We start from the raw sequence: 19885 nt of genomic DNA on the forward strand, positions 1-19885 counted from the left end.
CTGTGTCTTCTTTTACAACATGACTAATAAGGTATGTTGTGATGGTTGAATATGTACGACCTATATCACGTTGTTTACTGTCTCAAGGAGGTGAGAGAGGGAAAGAAAAAATTTGGAACTTGAAAAACATTTTATATGAATGTTTAAAATTGTCTTTATATATAATTGGGGAAAAATAAAACATTATTAAAAAAAGAAAAGATATTATTTGAAAAAGAAAATAAAATATTATCTAAAAAAGAGAAAAAACTATCAGAAATATACTTATTTGTATGTACCCATCAGAAAAAGGAGAAAAACAAAACAAAACAAAAAGACAAGATTTTTAAAAGAAAATCAATCTGATCACCTTCCTATGCAGTCAAAGTATCTCAAGGTACTTTAGTACATACAACTATTATGGCATGATCAAAAATATGTATGTGCACAGGGATAAAAAGACTAATGAAACATGTTAGGAGTATAGACAATCTAAAGAGATGAGGCATGTACAATGAAATTTTAGCTACCCAGAATCTTTAATCATTCTATATGGACCAGTTTCCTATCTACATGAGGGTTTAGTACTTTAAGCTCCAAAGTCTGTTTGGTTTCCATTTAGGATGAAAATATTTCTGTACTACGTTTTTCTCTTCCTTCTTAACTAAGGTACAAAGAGTAAAATTTGCCCCTTTTCTGATGATTCAGTCACACAATTACAGAATTTGCAAAGTCAGAGGAGATCTCAGAGGTCCAACACTGTAACAACCCTAACAAGTGGCATCTGTTTACAAGCTCCTATGAAGGAAAACTAATGCCTCTCAAAGATCAAGTACCCTCTGTGTATTCTATTCTCTAAGCTCAACACACTCCGTTCCCTCACTCAATTTTCATATCATATGAACACAAGTCCCTTCACTATCCTGGTTACCTTCCTGAGGATACTCTTAAGAAGTATGTTAATTTCCTTCCAAAAACATGGTACCCAGAACTGAACACAGTACTTCAAGTGAGGTCACATGTGGGCAGAGTACAGTGGAACTATAACCTCCCAATTTTTAGAATTTTATAATAAAACTCCAGATCACATCAGCATTTTTAACTGCCACATCATATTACTAACTCATATTGAGGTTTTAGTCCACTAAAAGCCCCTGATCTTTTCTCAGAACTGCTTTCTGGTCAAAGTCTGCAGAGAGGTCAAGGAGAATGAGGATTGAGAAAAGGCCACTGGAGGGGCAGAGCCAAGATGGCGTAGTGAAAGCAGTGACTTGCTTGAGCTCTCCCCCAAACCCCTCCAAATACTCATAAAAAATGGCTCTAAACAAATTCCAAAGCAGCAGAACCCACAAAAAGACAGAGTGAAACAAATTTCCAGCCTAAAACAGCCTGGATGATCAATCAGAAAGATATATCATGCCAAGCTGGAAGCAGAGCGCAGTGCGGCATGGGCGCGCAGGACACAGTGAACCTGGACCAGGCCTCAGAGGACTGAATTGCAGGCAGCTGTGGTGGTTTCCAGACTCCTCAATCCATGAATGCCAAAGACAACTTAGAAGGTCAGTGGGAAAGTGGTAAGGCAGGAATCTCTTGCTTTGACCGTGCTTAGATCTGGGTCACAGTTTTGGGTGACAGTCTGGGTGACAAGGAGTGCTGGCAGTGGAGCTTGTGATGGCTGGGGAAAGGAACCCCTTTGCACAGTTACAGGACAGAAAGGAGTACTTGTGGTCACAGGCCAGGAAAGAAGTAAGCACCTCACTCCTTATCATACCACCTTGGAAGAACTGAAAATTTACAGGTCCCTACAAGTATCTCTGAAATCAGCTGTACAAACTCCCGAAACTTGGGACAGTACATTCTCCACATTGGAAGCAGACCCTTACCTTAATGTAATTGGCCAGGATCATGAGCAAGCAGTACAAAAAGAGTCACACTATATTATCTTACTTTGGTGAAAAAGAAGATCAAAATATACAACAAAGAAGAAGGCAACAAAGTCAAAGCTCCTACATCCAAAGCCTCCAAGAAAAATATGAATCAGTCCCAGGCCTTGGAAGAGCTCAAAAGGGATTTTGAGAAGCAAGTAAGGGAAGTAGGGGGAAAACTGGGAAGAGAAATGAGAGTGATGCAAGAAAATCATGAAAAACAAGTCAACAGCTTGCTTAAGGAGACCCAAAAAATACTGAAGAAATTAACACCTTACACAAAATAGCCTAACCCAAATGGCAAAAGAGGTCCAAAAAGCCAATAAGGAGAAAAATGCCCTAAAAAGAAAAATTGGCCAAATGGAAAAGGAAGTCCAAAAGATTACTGAAGAAAATACTTCCTTAAAAATTAGGATAGAGCAATTGGAAGCTAGTGACTTTATGAGAAATCAAGACACTGTAAAACAAATCCAAAAGAATGAAAAATTAGAAACAATGTGAAATATCTCATTGGAAAAACAACTGACCTGGAAAATAGATCCAGGAGAGAGAATTTTAAAATTATTGGACTATCTGAAAGCCATGATCAAAAAAAGAGCCTAGACATCATCTTTCAAGAAATTATCAAGGAAAACTGCCCTGATATATAGAACCAGAGGGCAAAATAGAAATTGAAAGAATCCACGATCTCCTCCTGAAAGAGATCCCCAAAGGGAAACTCCTAGGAATATTATAGCCAAATTCCAGAGTTCCCAGGTCAAGGAGAAAATATTACAAGCTGCCAGAAAGAAACAATTCAAGTACTGTGGAAACACAATCAGGATAACACAAGATTTAGCAGCTTCTACATTAAAGGACCACAGGGCATGGGATATAATATTCTGGAGGGCAAAGGAGATAGGATTACAACCAAGAATCACCTACCCAGCAAAACTGAGTATAATCCTTCAGGGGAAAAAATGGTCATTCAGTGAAATAGAGGACTTTCAAGCATTCTTGATGAAAAGACCAGAGCTGAATAGAAAATTTGACTTTCAAATACAAGACTCAAGTGGAACATGAAGAGGTAAACAGGAAAGAGAAATCATAAGAGACTTATTAAGGTTGAACTGTTTACATTCCTGCATGGAAAGATGATATTTATAACTCATGAGACTTTTGTCAGTATTAGGGTAGTTGAAGGGAAAAAATTGTATGGATAGATAGATAGATAGATAGATAGATAGATAGATAGATAGATAGATGGATGGATAGATAGAGGGCACAGGGTGAGTTGAAGATGAAGGGGTCATATCTGGAGAATAAAATTAAGGGATGAGAAAGGATTATACTCAGAGAAGAAGAAAGGGAGAGGTAGAATGGGGTAAATTATCTCACAAAAAAAAAACAGAAAAGCAAAGTCTCTTACAGTGGAGGGGAAATAGGGGAAGGTGAGAGGGAATGAGTGAATCTTATCCTCATAGGATTTGGCTTAAGGAGGGAATAACATACACATTCAATTGAGTATGGAAATCTGTCTTACCCTATAGGAAAATAGGGGGAGAAGGGGACAAAAGAGCAGGGGGATTATAGAGAGGAGGGCAGATTGGGAAAGGGAGTAATCAGAAGCAAATACTTCTGAGGAGGGACAGGGTCAAAAGAAAGAATAGAATAAATGGGAGGGCAGGATAGGATTAAGGGAAATAGAGTTAGTTTTTCACACCATGTCTACTATGGAAGTGTTTTGCATAACTGCACATGTATAACCTATATTGAGTTGCTTGCCTTTTCAATGAGGGTGGGTGGGGAGGGAGGAAGAGAGAAAATTTTAAACCTAAAGTTTTAAAAACATATGTTTAAAAAAAATGTTTTCACATGCTACTGGGAAATAAGAAATACAGGAAATGGGGTACAGAAGTCTATACTGCCCTACAGGAACATAGAAGGGGAAGGGGATAAGAGAAGGGGAGGAGAGATAGAAGAGAGATAGAAGACTAGGGGAAGGGTTATTCAGAATGCATGCCATCTTGGGATGGGGGGAGGGGTGAGATGGGATGAAAATTTGAAACTCAAAATCTTGTGGAAGTAAATATTGAAAACTAAAAATAAATAAATTTATATTTAAAAAAAAAGAACTGCTTTCTATCCATGCCTCCACTGTATTATACTTGTGTAGTTGACTTTTTATACCAAAGTGCAAGATTTTGCATTTATCCTCATCGAGTTTCATATCATCAGATTCAACCTTTTGCTCTTGTCTGTCAGTATCTTCTTGGATGCTGACTCCATTTACCACCATGTTAGGTATCTCTCCCAAATTTCAGTCATCTACAAATGTCATGCATCATTTGTGCCTTTATCCAAAGCATGAAAATAAATGTTAAGACAGAACAGAAGCAAGCACAGATCCCTGGAAAGTGCCATTAGAGACTTCTTGCCATGTTGACAGTGAGTGAACCATCTAAAAAGTTCCCAATCCATCTGATTGCATATTAGTGTAATACATATTTACCCACCCTTTCCACAAATATAGTATGAGATATTTTTATCAAAAGTTCATCAGTATAAACATAAAACCATTTAATTTAGAACTAAAGAGACCTTTAAAATCTACTGGCCTCATTTTACAGATGAGGACACTGAAACCCAGAAAATAGGCATCGAGTAATGAACAGTGTAACAATAATGTAGAAATAGCTGATGGTTCAGTGGATAGAGCACTGGGCCTGGAGTTAGGAAGACCTGAGTTCAAATCTATCCTCAGACACTTCCTAGCTGTTGTTAAGGAATTTAATATTAAGGGATCCCCTGAAACTTTTCTTTTAGAACTGCCATATTTTTCAGAAATGCTGGACCCATAATATGCAGGAGGCCCTGAATGTGTCAAGGATGAAGTCCCCCTTAAGCTGACATAATTTGTTGTTTGTAGCCCAAGCTGGATTCCTTTTGTGTCATTGGGACAGGAGCTAGTCAGTCTGCACTAGGCTGAGAAACTCCTTGTGCAACTTGGTCCTCGTAGATAAGGAAACCATCATATTTTTGTGGTCTAGCAGTTCCCAAGGAAAAAGAACATAGCTTTTGCCATTGCCTTGGTCCTTCTCTTTGAGAGAGGTTTTGTCCTTTTCCTACCTTTACCACATCTTTCCCCTTCCCATACCACTCCTCTTTGGGAAGAGATTTCTGTTTTCTCCTCCTTCCTTTCTTTTACTGTCACAAATATGCAAACTTGGATTGTGAACTCAATGTGCTTATTTAGGGTTCCACAAGCATGTTCATAAATCTCGTTGCAACACAATGTCTCATGGACTTGTGATATTGTTTTTGGTTAACGTGTGTGACCCTGGGCGGTCACTCAACCTCTGATAGCCTGATAAAATGGGTCCACTAAAGAAGGAAATGGCAAAGAACTCCAGTATCTTTGCCAAGAAAAACCCAAATGGGATCATGAAGTGATAGACATGACTGAAATGAATGAACAACAACAATGTACAGTGCCCTGAAAGGATATAATGTATAGGTCAATTTGCCCCAACACTAAATGTCACTCCCCTACCCCAAACACATGCTGGTATAACTTTTTGGTTCTTGATAATAATAATAATAATGAAAACTGACATTTGTGTAATCATTGAGGATTTACTAAAATAGTTTTCACATGTATTGTCTCATTTATTTTTCAATTCCAAAAGGTAGGAAATAAAAGTGAAGAAATGGAAATGATTCTTATTGCCATTTTAAATAAGCAATTGAGGACCACTCAAGGCATTGCTGTAGTTGTTGAGTGGTTGAGTACACACTAATGGGAATTTCTAAACAAAATTGTGGTACATGAAAGTAACTGATGTTGCTGTGCTTTAAGAAAGGACAAATATGGTAACTATATAAAAGCATGGAAGACTTTTGTGAACTGATGCTGGGTAAAGTAAGCAAAGCCAAGGAAGCAACATACATGACTTGTCATTGTTGTTGTTCAGTCTTTTCCAGCTTTTCATGGTTCTGTGGACCAAACTGTCCATGGGGTTTTCTTGGCAAAGATACTGGAATGGTTTGCTATTTCCTTCTCCAGTGGATCAAGGAAAAGAGGTTAAGTGATTTGCCCAGGGTCACACATCTAGTAAGTACCTGAGGCTAGATTTGAACTTAGGTCTTCTGGACTCCCAGCTCAGCCCTCTATCTACTGAATCACTTACTTAGCTGCTTGACTACGATAATGAAAAGGAAAAAAACAGCCACAGAACAATTGAAAATGAATCCTACAAAAGTACAAACACCAACCCTGGCCTCAAAAAAAAGAGATAAAGAAGACAACTTTCTCTTTTCCTTTGAAGAGCTAGAGAGAGTCTATTGGTGTGAAGCATTGTAAATAATGTCAGGTTTTTTTTTTCCATTGATCAATTTTGCTAAAAAAAAAAATAAATCTCTTCTTTATCTTGCTTTTTCTTAAAAAAAACAGTTCATTATAAGGGATGGGTTTTTTGGAAGAATAAAGGGAGCAATTAAGTTGAAAATCTAGGTGATCTAAGAACAATAGATCAAAAAAAAATCTATTTTTTAAAAATCTGTCATTGGTATCATTTCAAGAATTTTTCCATATATGTGTGACAATATATTTAAAATAGCCAGGTAGCTATTCAAATCTGTGCTACTTTTAGTTACTTGAATATGAGTGTTAAGAACAGACCTAGAAGAGAAGCTGATTTAAGTAACTGAAGTTTTTATAAAACCAATTTGGATTTTCCAGTGCAAACTAGCTGAGAATTTGAAAGCCACATATCTGAGTTAAGGGTACAGTTATGAGAAACATATACAGCAATAGTTAGGTCCAGATTCCTCCTGAAATAATGATAAGCCTCATCCTTCAAGTGGGCAAAATACAGGTATTTTCCCTTTCCTGAATTCAGGCATGAGGTGAGCTGTAGCAAAAGGGAAAGTCATACCCCTAAGGGATCATAAGTGAGTTCCTTTTCAGTGTCCCTGGTAGCATATACCCTAGTATTGTCTGTTTTGGCTGCTCAGAGAACTTTCTGGCTAACTTACGAATGATATGTGTTCTAGATGTTCAAGGATGCTAAACAGATGATTTCCATCTATTACTCTAATTGTTGATACACACATGCACACACACATGCACACACATGCACACATGCACACACAAAGAAAAAAATACTTTTATGCTCAGAAGTTAAGAAAGCCCAAAAGTTTCCTTCTAATAAAATCGCTTACAACTCAAAAATACTATCCGATAGGGGAAAAAAATGCTATAAATGAAGAAGGTTCCCAAATCACCCCAAACAGTATTATTTAATCCATCATGTTGATAAAGTAAGGCATACGTTATAATGGAAAAATCACTTGGAGCTGAATGAGTGGAGTTTTGAATCCTGGCTGTGCTATTTATAACCTGTGTAACCTAGGGGGAGTCTCTTCCCTTTTGACCTTAGTTTCTTCATTTGCAAAATGAAAGTATTTGATGTAATTGGATGAAGAGGTACTAACAAGAACAACAGTGGAATGAGTAGAGGCTTATGATTTCACCAAGTATGGAGAGCAAGAAAATGTTGTAATAACCGCTATAAGTCAATGCTTCAGCTCCTCCCAAATTACTGCTCTCTTTATTCAAAGTGAAGATTTTCATCCTTCCAAGAAGAAAATGTGATAGAGTGCCAGGCCTAAAGTCAGGAAGACTCATCTTCCTGAATTCAAATCTGGCATCAGACACTAGCTATGTGACCCTGGGCAAGTCACTAAACCCTGTTTGCCTCAGTTTTTTCATCTAAAAAATTAGTTGGAGAAAGAAATAGCAAACCACTCCAGTATCTTTGCCAAGGAAATCCTAAATGGGGTCACAAAGAGTCAGACATGACTAAAATGACTGAACAACAACAAATTTTGCTTTTACAACAGCTCAAATTCCTGTATCCCAGGCTTGAGAGTATTTTTTATGGTTTATATTTTGTTTTTTACACTGGATCTCCCTATCTCACCCAGGATAGAAATGCTATTCACAGTCAACCCCATTGCTGATTGGAACAAAAGCTTTGACTTGTTCCACTTCTGGCCTAGGTGAGTTCAATCTTCCTCAGGCAGCCTGGTGTGCCTCCCATACCCCTACCCTTCCCCAAGTACTCCAAGAGGCTCACCATATGGGTGCTAGACTTAGTGTGGACCCAAAAAGCATTAGTCTATTGCAGCTCAGAGCTTCCAGATTCAAACATTACACTAGCCTTAGCTTTCCTAGTAACAGAGACTACAAACATTCGCCACAACACCCAGCATACTCCAGGTTTTCCATCAATTCCTGTTCCTCCTCCACTCTCTTTTCAAAGACTAGCCTTGTACATAAAATTATTTTAAAAGTTTGTGTGTGGGGGCAGGGGGGACAGTTTAGCAAAACTAGCTATCAAAAACGTTTGACATTATTTTCAATGTTCCACACCATGAGCTCCCATCTCTACAAAGAGGCAAGAAAGAATACCTTCAATATGAGGTTCATAATGTCAAGGAGAAAGCTGAATCTTCTGAAGAGGAAATAGTTGTTTGTACATGAACCAAGTACATACAAATCTTCCCCAGGTGGCATCAAGTGGGGAATCAACCAGTAAGAGGAAGAAGAAGAAGAGATGAAATGAGTTGACTTGTGATATCCTGAGGGGTACTGAAGTGGCTCTCTGTTGAACTCATGCTAACAATAGAGAGGTATAATGTCCTTTTAGAGCCTTACAGAAAATTTTCTGAGTACTGTCAAACCAGATGCCCATTAACCACTTCTGGTGATTGGCATGGTACAAACAATCCTGTCAGAAGGAATCTAGGAAGTATTGCTAATGAATGTGAAGCACTATTCAAAAAATTTAAAAGCTTAAAGAGGGTATAGGTGACATTTTCTTCATTATTGCCAATTTAAGACAAGGACCTTAGGCCAGAGAGGCATATTTGATAAGTGGACAGATGGTTAAGAACAGGATTTGGATTTCTGGACCATAGCTTACAATACAATAATGATGGGCTCTTGGCCAGGGAAAGAACACAACTAATAAGAATTAACATTCATCTTCTGTGAATCTTATAAATCTAATCAAAAGATAGTTCAAATGAAAAGGAAGGGAGAGGAGAAAATCTGCTTTTATATGTAATGAGCAAGATGTCATAGAACGTAACTAGAATATAAGAAAAAGAAAATCTGTAATTGACAGAAGTCAAAAATCAAGAGAGAAACTAGTAATAAAATTCACATTCTCAGCTGTCTAGACACAAAAGCACAAAGTAGAGGTAATGAGCAAGGCGAACAAAAGATCCTAATACAAGGAAGCAAAATTGGCTTCATAAGTATCACTCAGCCTTTGTGGGATAGTATCTATTAAGAATCCTTCTCAGGAAAGGTCTACCTTATGCAAAAGGAACAGAATAGATAAAATCAAGGTGGCATAGAGCAATATTATATATTAATAAGGCATAAAATCCCATTTAAAGTAACTATAAAGTGCATAAAACATCTGGCAGTCAGTCTTAAGTCACACTCAAGACCTTCATATAAGGATATAATTGCAGAAATCTCTTTTTAAAAAATATTTTAACTGGAAGGATATTCTATTTTAATGGTTGACCCATCCCAACATAATGAAAAATGATAATACCTACATTAATTTATAGATTGGATGATAGAACAATCAAAACTATGAAAGAAGTACTTTACAGAAGTAAAAAAAAATAATAACAAAATTCCTTTGGAGGAACAAAATATCTAGAATCACAAAAGATGAAAGGGAAATAGCATCTCTAGTCCACAATTCATACTCTAAGGAAGCAATCATCAAAGCTAGTTGAGAGTTCCAACATCTTAGTTCAAAGGTAGTAGCAGAAGGAATTCCAAAAGCCTCACCCAAGGATGCTGCCCAAGGATGATAAGAAGGAGAAAGATGCTGGCAATTCAGCCAAGAAGGACAAAGATCCCATGAACAAGTCTGGGGGCAAAGCTAAGAAGAAGAAGTAGTCCAAGGGAAAAGTGCTAGACAAGCTCAACAATCTGGTTCTGTTTGACAAAGCAACATAAGACAAATTCTACAAGGAGCTCCTCAACTATAAATTTATCACCCCTGCAGTAGTCTCAGAGAGACTGAAGATCCAGGGTTCTCTGTCCTGGGCAGCTCTCCAGAAACTGAAAGGTCTGATTAAGCTAGTTTCTGAGCACAGAGCACAAGTGATATATACTTGGAACACTAAGAGTGGAGACGCTCCAGCTGCTGAAGATGCATGAAATGGTTCAAGATTTTTGTGTATATTTTCAAAAATAAACTTATGGGGGGGGGCAGTTAGGTGGCGCAGTGGATAGAGTACCAGCCCTGGATTCAGGAGGACCTGAGTTCAAATCTGGATTCAGACACACATAATACTTACTAGCTGTGTGACCCTGGGCATGTCACTTAACCCCATTGCCTAGCCAAAATAAATAAATAAATATTAAATTTTAAAAAATAGGCTTACTGGACTAAGAAAAAAAACTAGTTGATATTGGTTTAAAAAAAACAGAAAAGTAGATCAATGTAAGAGACTTAGATAAAGAAAAATCACAAATTGAATTCAATAACATCACATAATAAACTGGAGAACATAGATTACTTAAGGAGGAACTCTCTATTTGACAGGATTTATGGAGAAATCTGTACAGCAGTTTGGCAGAAAATAGATTTAGACCAACATCTACTATGATAAACACAAAATGGATATATGAGCTGAACATTAAAGTCATTCATGATACATGAAGAACCATGAAAGAAACTGGGAATATTCAACTTAGGAAAAAAGAAAAATGGAGGGGAGGAGGAACAGATAATTCTCTTCAAGTAGCTAAACCTTGTTCTGCTTGGCTGGAGAGTCAGAATTAGGCTTGACGAAAACGTTGATGAAAAGATAAAGTTCCAAACAATTAGAGCTATCCAAAGTGGAATAGGCCACCTTGGGAGATAGTGGGTTTCCCTTCCTAAAGATCTTTAAGCATAGGCTGGATGTAATCACTTGTTGGGAATCCGATAGATCAGATTCCTGGGCAGGTATGGATAGAATCAGATAACCTCCAAGGGTAGAACTCAGAAGATCAGAGGATCGTAGAATCTACAGCTGGAAGTAACCCCAGAGGCCTTCTAGTCCATCTCCATTTGATAGATGATGAAACTGACTCTCAGGGAGGTAAAATGACTTCCCCAAGGTCACATAGATAGTATTAGAGGTAGGATTTAAACTCAGGTTCTCTGATTCCAAAGTCAGTGCTCTTTCCACTGCACCATGATGGCTTCTATTTATAATTTCTTAGGTACCTTCCAGCGCTAAAATATATGATCTCTTAAGCAAAATATTTGCAGAAATTTCAACTATACCTATCCATCTACAGATTTTTTTTTTCCTGTTGGAAAATGCATTCTGCTGTCCAATTCAGGATTGCAGGAACACATCTTTCCCAACCTTTAAAATGAGGAGAGCAATTCCCATGGTGGCAGTGGTGGCTCTGGTAAGGTGAGAAAAGAGGGGTTCAAAGCTTTGACAGCAACAGTTCCCTTTTGGGGGGGGGGTATGTTTTTAATTCAAGCTGCTTTCCAGGTTGCTATCCCTTAAAGAGAAGCTTATAACCAAAGGCTTGCCCCATTTTCACCAAATACCAGCTACCAAAAGACTGTCATAGAGAGTCAATAGTGAGTAAATCTACTTATCCAAGCAGACAGCAAAAGGAATTCAGAAAAGTTATGCAGATTACAATGTAACAGGAAGTATGCAAAATGAATGACATCTTCCATGGGAATGAAATATCAAAGCTCAAGTAAAAGATAAATCCCATTTTCACCCAAGGAGAAATTCCCTGCAGTATCCAGGGAGGGAAGTTGGAAATCAGGGGCATGTTGAGGAGACTGCTATCCCTTACTTGTCAACCTTTCAAAATTTTTTCTCTTGCCGTAAAGGCCTCTTCCTAAACAGAGTCCAGAACAGTATGTATCCTTTTGTGAAGCAGGAAGGCAAAACATACTTCCTCTTCCAAGCTCTCAAGCCACCTATACCTATCATGCAGGCACACAGGGCTGAGTCATCATTCTCTCCAGCAATTAGGAGATTCAAGTCAATCTTCCAAAACTGAAACCAGGGGTTACATATATTCAGTCCTCAGGTTCTTCAATCTGTCTACCAACTTCTGAATATCTGGACTATCTTGAACCTACTTATGGTTCTCAAGCCCTAAATCTAGGTGATATGAATAACTATTTTCCCCACTTTGCTGGTAGCTCCTTTCCTGGGAGACATCATCTCCTGGAAATGTTTGCTCAAAATTGGACAGCATTCTGCAAACAATACGAGGATTCATGCCCATGGTAGCTGGAAAAAAAAAAACCCAGGGATATGCCACCTACTTATTGAATAGGATTCTACACTCATCACAGGTTAAATCATCCAGGATCCAAAGTCAGCTGGGCTCACCCAGTCATAGGCATTGTCCTGTCACATCTGTGCCCACTTCTATCACCCATACAATCCATTTATTCTCTCTAACCATCAGCAGCTTGTGGAGAAGCTTGGATTTTGGATTTAGACTTTGCTAATGTCCAATAAATTGATGGAGATACCAGCCTCTTCACTCAAATATTCCTTACTCTTTTTCCTGTTGCCACTCATACCTTTCCAAACCCGAAAACTAGATTATTCCCAACATCTACCTTTTCACTCCAACCCCTATGCTATTGAACAGAACTGGAGAAAACCAAGTAACTGTTTCATGTATGCATTACAAATGTGTGTTATCTGATCTCAAATGTGCCCTAACTGTAGCAAGATAATCTGTGTAGCTATCCTTAATAGATTCTCTAGCTGACTTTTCAAAGAAGCTGTTGCAACTCCAACTTTTTCTCCTCAAAACTTCTACATTATACTACCTTGAACTATAAACATATTCTTTCTCTCTCTCCCTGTCTCTCTGTCTCTGTCTCTTTCTCTGTTTCTTTCTCTCTCTGTCTCTCTCTCTCTGTTTCTCTCTGTCTCTCTGTCTCTCTCTCTCTCTCTCTCTCTCTCTCTCTCTCTCTCTCTCTCTCTCTCTCTCTCTCTCTCTCTCTTCCCCCTCTTTCTCTCTCTCTTCCCCCTCCCCCTTTGCTTAGGACCTACTCTCAAACTCTAATGAGAAAATATAAGGCATCTGCCATAAGTGCTCTCATTTCTTACTCCATAGCTCAAAATTCCTTGACATAACTTCCCATTCTTTTCTTCTTTATTCCAATATCTTCTCTTTGCCAATGTCACCCTTATATATGTACCCTCAATCACAGGCTTTTCTGTTTCTCCCAGAAAATGTCCCCATGATCATCATCTCTTCCCCTCATTGTCAATTTCTCCCTGTCTTTTGTTCAATTCTTTACTGCCTGCAAAGTAGTCCAGGTCTCTCTATCCTTTAAAAAAAAAACTTTCACTTAACTCTAACTATCTCATGTTTCTCCTCCTTTTCATAACCAAACTTGTAGAAAAAAAAAGTTTCACTTCCGTCTTCTCACTCAATTCTCAACCCTTTACAATATGGCTTTTGACCTCCATCTACTAAAACTCTTCTCTTGAAAGTTATCAATGATCTCTTAATTGCCAAAAATAATATTGCCTTTCTCAATCCTTCCTCATCTTTCACATCTCTGCAGCACTTGACACTGTCAAATCATACTTGTCTCCTGAATATTCATGCTTATCTAGGTTTTTGTGACATTGCTCTCTCTTGGTTTTTCTTCTATCTAACATTCCTTCTCAGTATCCTTGGATGGATCATCATTCACATCATTTGCTGGGGCTACCCTTAAGCTATGTCTGGCACTCTTTTTTCCTCTCTACAATCTTAATTGTCTTATCAACTGCCATAACTTTAATTATTATCTCTTCACAGGTAACTCAAAGATCTATATATTTAGGACCTATATTTCTCCTGAGCTCATGCTCTATTGAATATTACAAGCTAGATATCCTATTGACATCTCAAACTCAACCATATCTTAATCAGAATGTATCATCTTTTCTCCAAAGCCTTCACCTCTTCCATCTCTTTCTATCAATGGCACTACCATCCTTCCCATCACACAAGGTCATAATCTCAAAGTCATCCTTGACTCTTCATTTCCATTACCCCATATATCCAATAATCGTCTATATTATAAGGCTATTACAGAAGAACAGGGCCAGATTGTGAAGTGCCTTGAATGCCAGATAGAAAAATATAGACATTATTTTGTGGATAACAAGAAAACCACTAGAGATTTTTGAGCAAGGGAGTTCAAAGCAATTCTTTATCAAGAGTAATCCGGCAGTCATGTAAGGGATTAATAGGAAAAAATTTGGGACAAGCAGCCCAGACTAAGGAATATATAACAATGACTACAGTGATGATGATAACAACAACAATAACACAGTAATCTCATAATAAGGGTCTGAATTAGGATAATGGCAGCAAGAATACAAAGGAAGAGCTGGACTTGAGGAAGACACTGAAAAAGGTAAAGATGCAATTTAGTGCCTATGAGGAGTAAAGAGCCAAATAAAATTCTTATCAGTGATGTCTGGCTTTGGTATCTCATTTCTTTTGGTCTTATATAATAGAATTCCTTTAGTCCCTGTTGCATTGCCCCATCTAATACATTCCCCCTTGCACCAATTCCTGCTTAGGTCTTGAGCTGCTGCTGCCCTTGTTTATTGGATCTATTTCCCCAACTTTTTCCAAGTGTATTGTTTTGCCTGTCTTGGTCTCATTTCCTTCCTGCTGATTACCTCTTTTGAAAGAACACCAATAAGACAAACCCATTTTAAAATTGGAGTGCCCTGACTCTTCTGATAAAGGATTAGGTTTTAATTTAAAAACTTATTCCTGTGATTTATCCTCACTATTTGCTTAGTAGATTTCAAGCTTTAAGTGACACTGTTCCTATAGCATTGAAGCGCATTATACTGTTCCATCAAGAAGATATGAAAGGATATGGAATCCCTTTTCAATAATTACCAGGAGATCACTAAATTAAATTATCAGTGGTGAAATATTAAGCCATGTGGAAAATTTAAAAGATACCTTTCCCCTTAAAAATCAAACATAGTTCTGTAGATTTTTGACAGCTATGAGGTATATGTAATTCTAAGAGAATAACACATCTCAGAAAAGAAAGATTCAACATAGGACTAGAGGGTTAACCTTACCTTTCACAATTGAATATAGACTCTGATTCCTTCATTGGCTCTCTGACGATGACTTTTTCACAGTACCAGCACTGTGATAGGTCAGTGGCCTCACAGAGCAACAGTGCCTTCTTCAATTTCCCAAGAGATACGGCTTCCACTTGAAACTTATCAATCTGGGCAAGAAGGGCAAAATGTCCCCCAGAAATGACAAAGGTCAAGCTCATGACAAATGCAAGCAATAACAATCGTACAAGGAACATCAGAAGCTCATGTCACTAAGGTTACATCAGAATGGAGCAATAACAAAAGAAAAATAAGCAAATTACATTTTCATCATACACACACCCACATACACACACACACACACACACACACATACACACACACACACACACACACTATATTTATTTGTTTGTTTGTTTGCTCATTTATTTATTTGGCCAGACTTTTTCCTGCTTGTAGTTCCATTTTTTCCATTCAGTGTGAAAGGGCTGAAGTGAAGAAGACTATGTATGGCTTCTCCTTTTTTGGACTCCAGCCTCCAGTGACAAAAAATCATTTTAATGGAGACAAGCGGCTTATTAGAGTTGGTCAGGCTGACCACCATCTGACCTAATGAAGAGCAAGGCCACAATTCAATTTCCATGAAAACTACTACAAGTCAAAGGATGTGGGGACCTTTTTTTTTTTAAAAAAAGGAACCTCATGCTTTTCTCTGGAAATAACCCTATAGTACATCCTTCAGCTTTCTATATAAAAAGAACACTTCCATCTTCAATCTTAAATAAGATCAATGACACATCAAAAATCCATGGACATTTCTACAGAGGTCACACATAGAATTATGAGGGTCTGCAGTAAAAGTTATCTTTGATTTTAATGGAAGGAATTCTCTCATAAACTACTGTCTTACAATCTTTTGATAAAAATTATTACCCTAAAATTACTCATAGGAAAAGGTCCAGGAAATCCTTGTCTGGACAGTCCTCAGAGTTTACAGTTGGCATTTGGTGAACATTTTAGCTATTAACAGTAAATTGTATATGTGTGCATGTGTGTGTCTGTGCACACTCCAGTTTTGGAGCTACTAAAGCCTAATGAGTAAGGGATGTTATCAAGAATTCTTTTCTACCAGTTGATTCCCGAGAAGCTATATGCACTGGTTATAATATTAAAGACAGACAACAAAGCATGGTGCATGGAGGGCCAGCCTTGGAGTCAGATATAATAATAGCTCACATTAATATACATTAGAGCTTTAAGATTTGCAAAAAGCATTACTTAAATTATCTCATTGTATCATTAGAAGAACCCAGTGGCCTAAGCATGGTTATAATACCCCCTATTCTCTTCCTTATATACACAAGGCTTGGGTCAGGGACTTGGGTCATTCTCTGGCTTAGAACAAGGCTGCCTTTTTATAATTTTTCTGCAGAGTGCTAAAAAGAAAGTACAAGGGTCACAAGAGCATGGAAACACTTAGAGCTGGAAAGGAAGCCATTAAATCCAACTTCCACATTTTACACATGAGGAAATGAAGACATAGAAAAGTTGAGTTATTTGCCCAGGGTTACACAGCTATCAAATGTCTAAAGCAAGTTCAAATCATCCTGATGCTAAGCCAAGTATTTGATCCCCTAAGATGATGGTTTGCCTCATGAACTTTGTCTTGAGGAGTTACCTAGATTTTAGACACCAGTCTCCCTGACTAGAACACCTCTCTGGAACTCAAATCCCCAGGACTTGATAGACTAGATGTGGAAGAAAGCCTCTACCAACTCTGGGGAAGCACAATGAATTCTGGCTCCCATGTCCTTTACTTCGAACATAATGAGGCCATTTCTGGTACTTTTCAGTGACTGCCAAATGCAAAAGGTCTGTTCAATGATCTTAGTAACTATCTGCCTCAGCCCCTATCTTCATTTACCCTGACTCACAAATATAGTTGCCTCATCACTTTTGTCCATCCAGAATTAATGAAGGTGCACAAGGATTTGTTGAACCATAGAATCACAGAATCATAGATTTAAAACTTGAAAGGATATTCAATGACACCTTGTACAAGACCCTCATTTTACAGATGAGAAACTGAGGCTGCAAAAGGTGAAATCTTTTGATCAAGGCCACATATCAGAAATGGAATATGAACCAGTGCTTCTGGCTCCAAATACATTGATCTTTCTTCTGCCTTGGGAAAATAAATTTTGGAAGCTATGTGAAGGATGAACTGAAGAGAATATTGGAAGCTATTAGGGTTCTCCAATAGTGCAAGTGAGAGGGAAAAAAGTTCTGAACTAGGATAGTGGCTGTGGGTGAAGGGGGTGGATACAAGGGGACACCCACTTCCAGAGCCACTTCTTTGTTGCCTGCAAGGCCTCAAATAATCCCCATACTGTACACAGTTCTTTGGAGAGTAGTCTCCAATTGTAGCAGGATTGAGGTATCTAGGACCTTTACATGGATGGCTTGTAGACAAAAGAAAGCTTGGCCATATATGGACAAAGGGAAAGGAAAAGAGTTGCTTTGGTTTGGAATTAGAGATGTATTAAAAGAGCCTTAGGAAAGAATCCTCCCGGGATCTAGGATGTGGACTCAGAGAGCAAACTGGATGCCGTGACCCAGAGTTAAGAGGATAATAAAGCAAACAGCTAGGCAGGAAAGAGAAAAATAGAACTTGCAGCAGTGGCCTAAAACTAGAGATATCTATAAGAATGAAGAAAGAAATAATATGAAGGGGAGTAAACTGTTGACAAGGTGATGGCCTGTCTCCCACAATTTCATTAACGACAATGTTCATTTATGATGCCAGCCGACTAACTATACCCCCCTTCTTGCTTTCCTTCATTACCATAGCTAGGGTCCTGAAAACACAAATGGTAACCCCAGGAGGGTGTTTCTGGGGATGTATAGAGACTGGGCAGTTGAAAGGTGTGGTGGATCTCTAACAGCAGCAGCCAGATTTCTAAGTGTTCCTGACTTTAAAGATTGAATTAAACTGACTTTATTTTGTGTTTGCCACTTGAGGATTTAATTACTGATAGAACCTGTTATGTTTCGTTCAGCTGTTGCTGGTGAATAGACCAGACAGGAGAACACTAACTTATTCACTAAATGTTTACTTCTGTTCTCGTTGGATAAGGTAACTATTTTCAATAACTATTGTTGATCTATAGACACAACTAGATATAGTAGGCCAAAGATACCAGTAGACTTCCCAGAGGAGCTGAACTGAATTATCCACTGCCAGAACTCAGACCTATTGATGACATCCACGTGATCATTTTGTAGCTTAAAATCATACTGCTATTTCAGAAGCACCAAGTAAATAATGCTGAAAAGCAGTCAGTCCAGTGGAATCTAGGCCAATGTCCTTCTGGTAAGAGAGCAATGAGATGCCCTGATGGTTCCCAAAAATTATTTTCTTGATTTCCTTCTTTAAAATAGCATGTGATCTTGGGACTCATAAGCCATTTTCTTTGCATTACATATATCAAATAAAAGCATACATAAATGTCAAAGTTTTTCCTCCCTTTGATTCTAAATCTCAAAAGATCTGCCATTGAGTCCCATGGATACACAATTTGTTTTATACAGCACCAGCTCTCTCTGAAGTTTTTACCAAATCTACATCCTCACTTCTTTTTACACCGTGGTAATCTCTATCCACTATATAATGGTAAATAGGTCAGTCACAAAAGGGATGCATGAACAAAAGGCTGCATAGAAACACAAAGGGAAGATTCTAGCTAAAAAGACATTGCTGCTAAAAGGTGAACAACAGAATCTGGCAAACTAAGTCAGAGAGGAGCAATCAGAAGTAGATGCTCATTCTTAGGACCCTGATCAAATGGTAAGTCAAAGAGAAGACAGGTGACCAGAAATGTAATATCATTGGAATAGGAAACTCCTAGGTGAGAAAACTCCTTCTACTAATGCAACTTGGCCTTGTGTGAGGAAGTCAGAGTGTCAAAGAGTTACCTGGAACAATGAGATGTTAAATGACTTGCTCAAAGCCAGAATGTGCTAGGGGTAGGTCTTGAACCCATGTCTTCCCAACATTGCAGACAACTATCCACTATCCATGCCATCCTGAAAATCAATATGCATTCACATAATCGCTACATTTCCAAACCTGGACTTATTTTCAAAAATATGAGAAAATTCAAGGCTGGTTACCTATTGATTATGCCAACTACAACTAAATATGTAAGCAATAGATTGATATCAATGTTATCGTTGAACACAAAAGCCAATTACCTTTAACTATTAATTACTTAACGAAAAAATTTGATTCGCTCACTTTCTTCATTATTAGCTTTTATTTAAAGTCATATGTCTTAAAATTCATAATGAATCTCTAAAAAACTGGTTCTCAAAAGATATACCAAGGTCTCTTGATAGGGGACCTCTGATAACCTATATGAGTCTTTAGTTGGTACTCAAACTATTCTTTCAATTCTTAGTATAGGACCTGGAACATAGTAGGTACTTAATAAATATTCGCAAACTGACTGGCTGACTTTCATAGTAGTCACAATAATAACATCACATGTTCCTGGTCTGAATGCATAATTCACTTGTGATAACTAACGAAGACTAAGCATCCTGTAAGAACAAAATAAGTAGTAGAATAAACTTCCCTATTACTGTTGGGTGCACCTTCACGCTTCCAGACCCCTAGACTTATGACCTAGTCGTCATTCTCTTCTCATATCTCTCATCACTGTCCCCTGTTGCCAAGGACTGCTGCTTTTACCTTTGCTTTTACTTCAATACTCCCTCTTCCTTCCTCTCAAACTAGTAACACTCTGGTACAGTCTTTATCACCT

The 19885-nt window shown here is 38.0% G+C and overlaps 1 protein-coding gene and 1 pseudogene across 2 annotated transcripts in view; one reads left to right on the top strand and one right to left on the bottom strand.

Moving 5' to 3' along the window:
* The window catches only part of RP1 (RP1 axonemal microtubule associated), a 655430-nt gene that overhangs the window by 391717 nt on the left and 243828 nt on the right, over positions 1-19885 (bottom strand). For both annotated transcript variants that reach the window (XM_021005939.2, XM_078153415.1), the window contains exon 24: positions 15075-15229. In XM_021005939.2, the coding sequence (XP_020861598.1) occupies positions 15075-15229 (155 nt within the window). The remainder of the gene's footprint in view (positions 1-15074; positions 15230-19885) is intronic.
* Positions 9769-10137, top strand: LOC110221377 (small ribosomal subunit protein eS25 pseudogene; annotated as a pseudogene).

The sequence above is a fragment of the Phascolarctos cinereus genome, unplaced genomic scaffold (genome assembly GCF_003287225.1).
Source record: "Phascolarctos cinereus isolate Bilbo 61053 unplaced genomic scaffold, phaCin_HiC Scaffold_4;HRSCAF=312, whole genome shotgun sequence".
Classification (NCBI taxonomy): Eukaryota; Metazoa; Chordata; class Mammalia; order Diprotodontia; family Phascolarctidae; genus Phascolarctos; species Phascolarctos cinereus.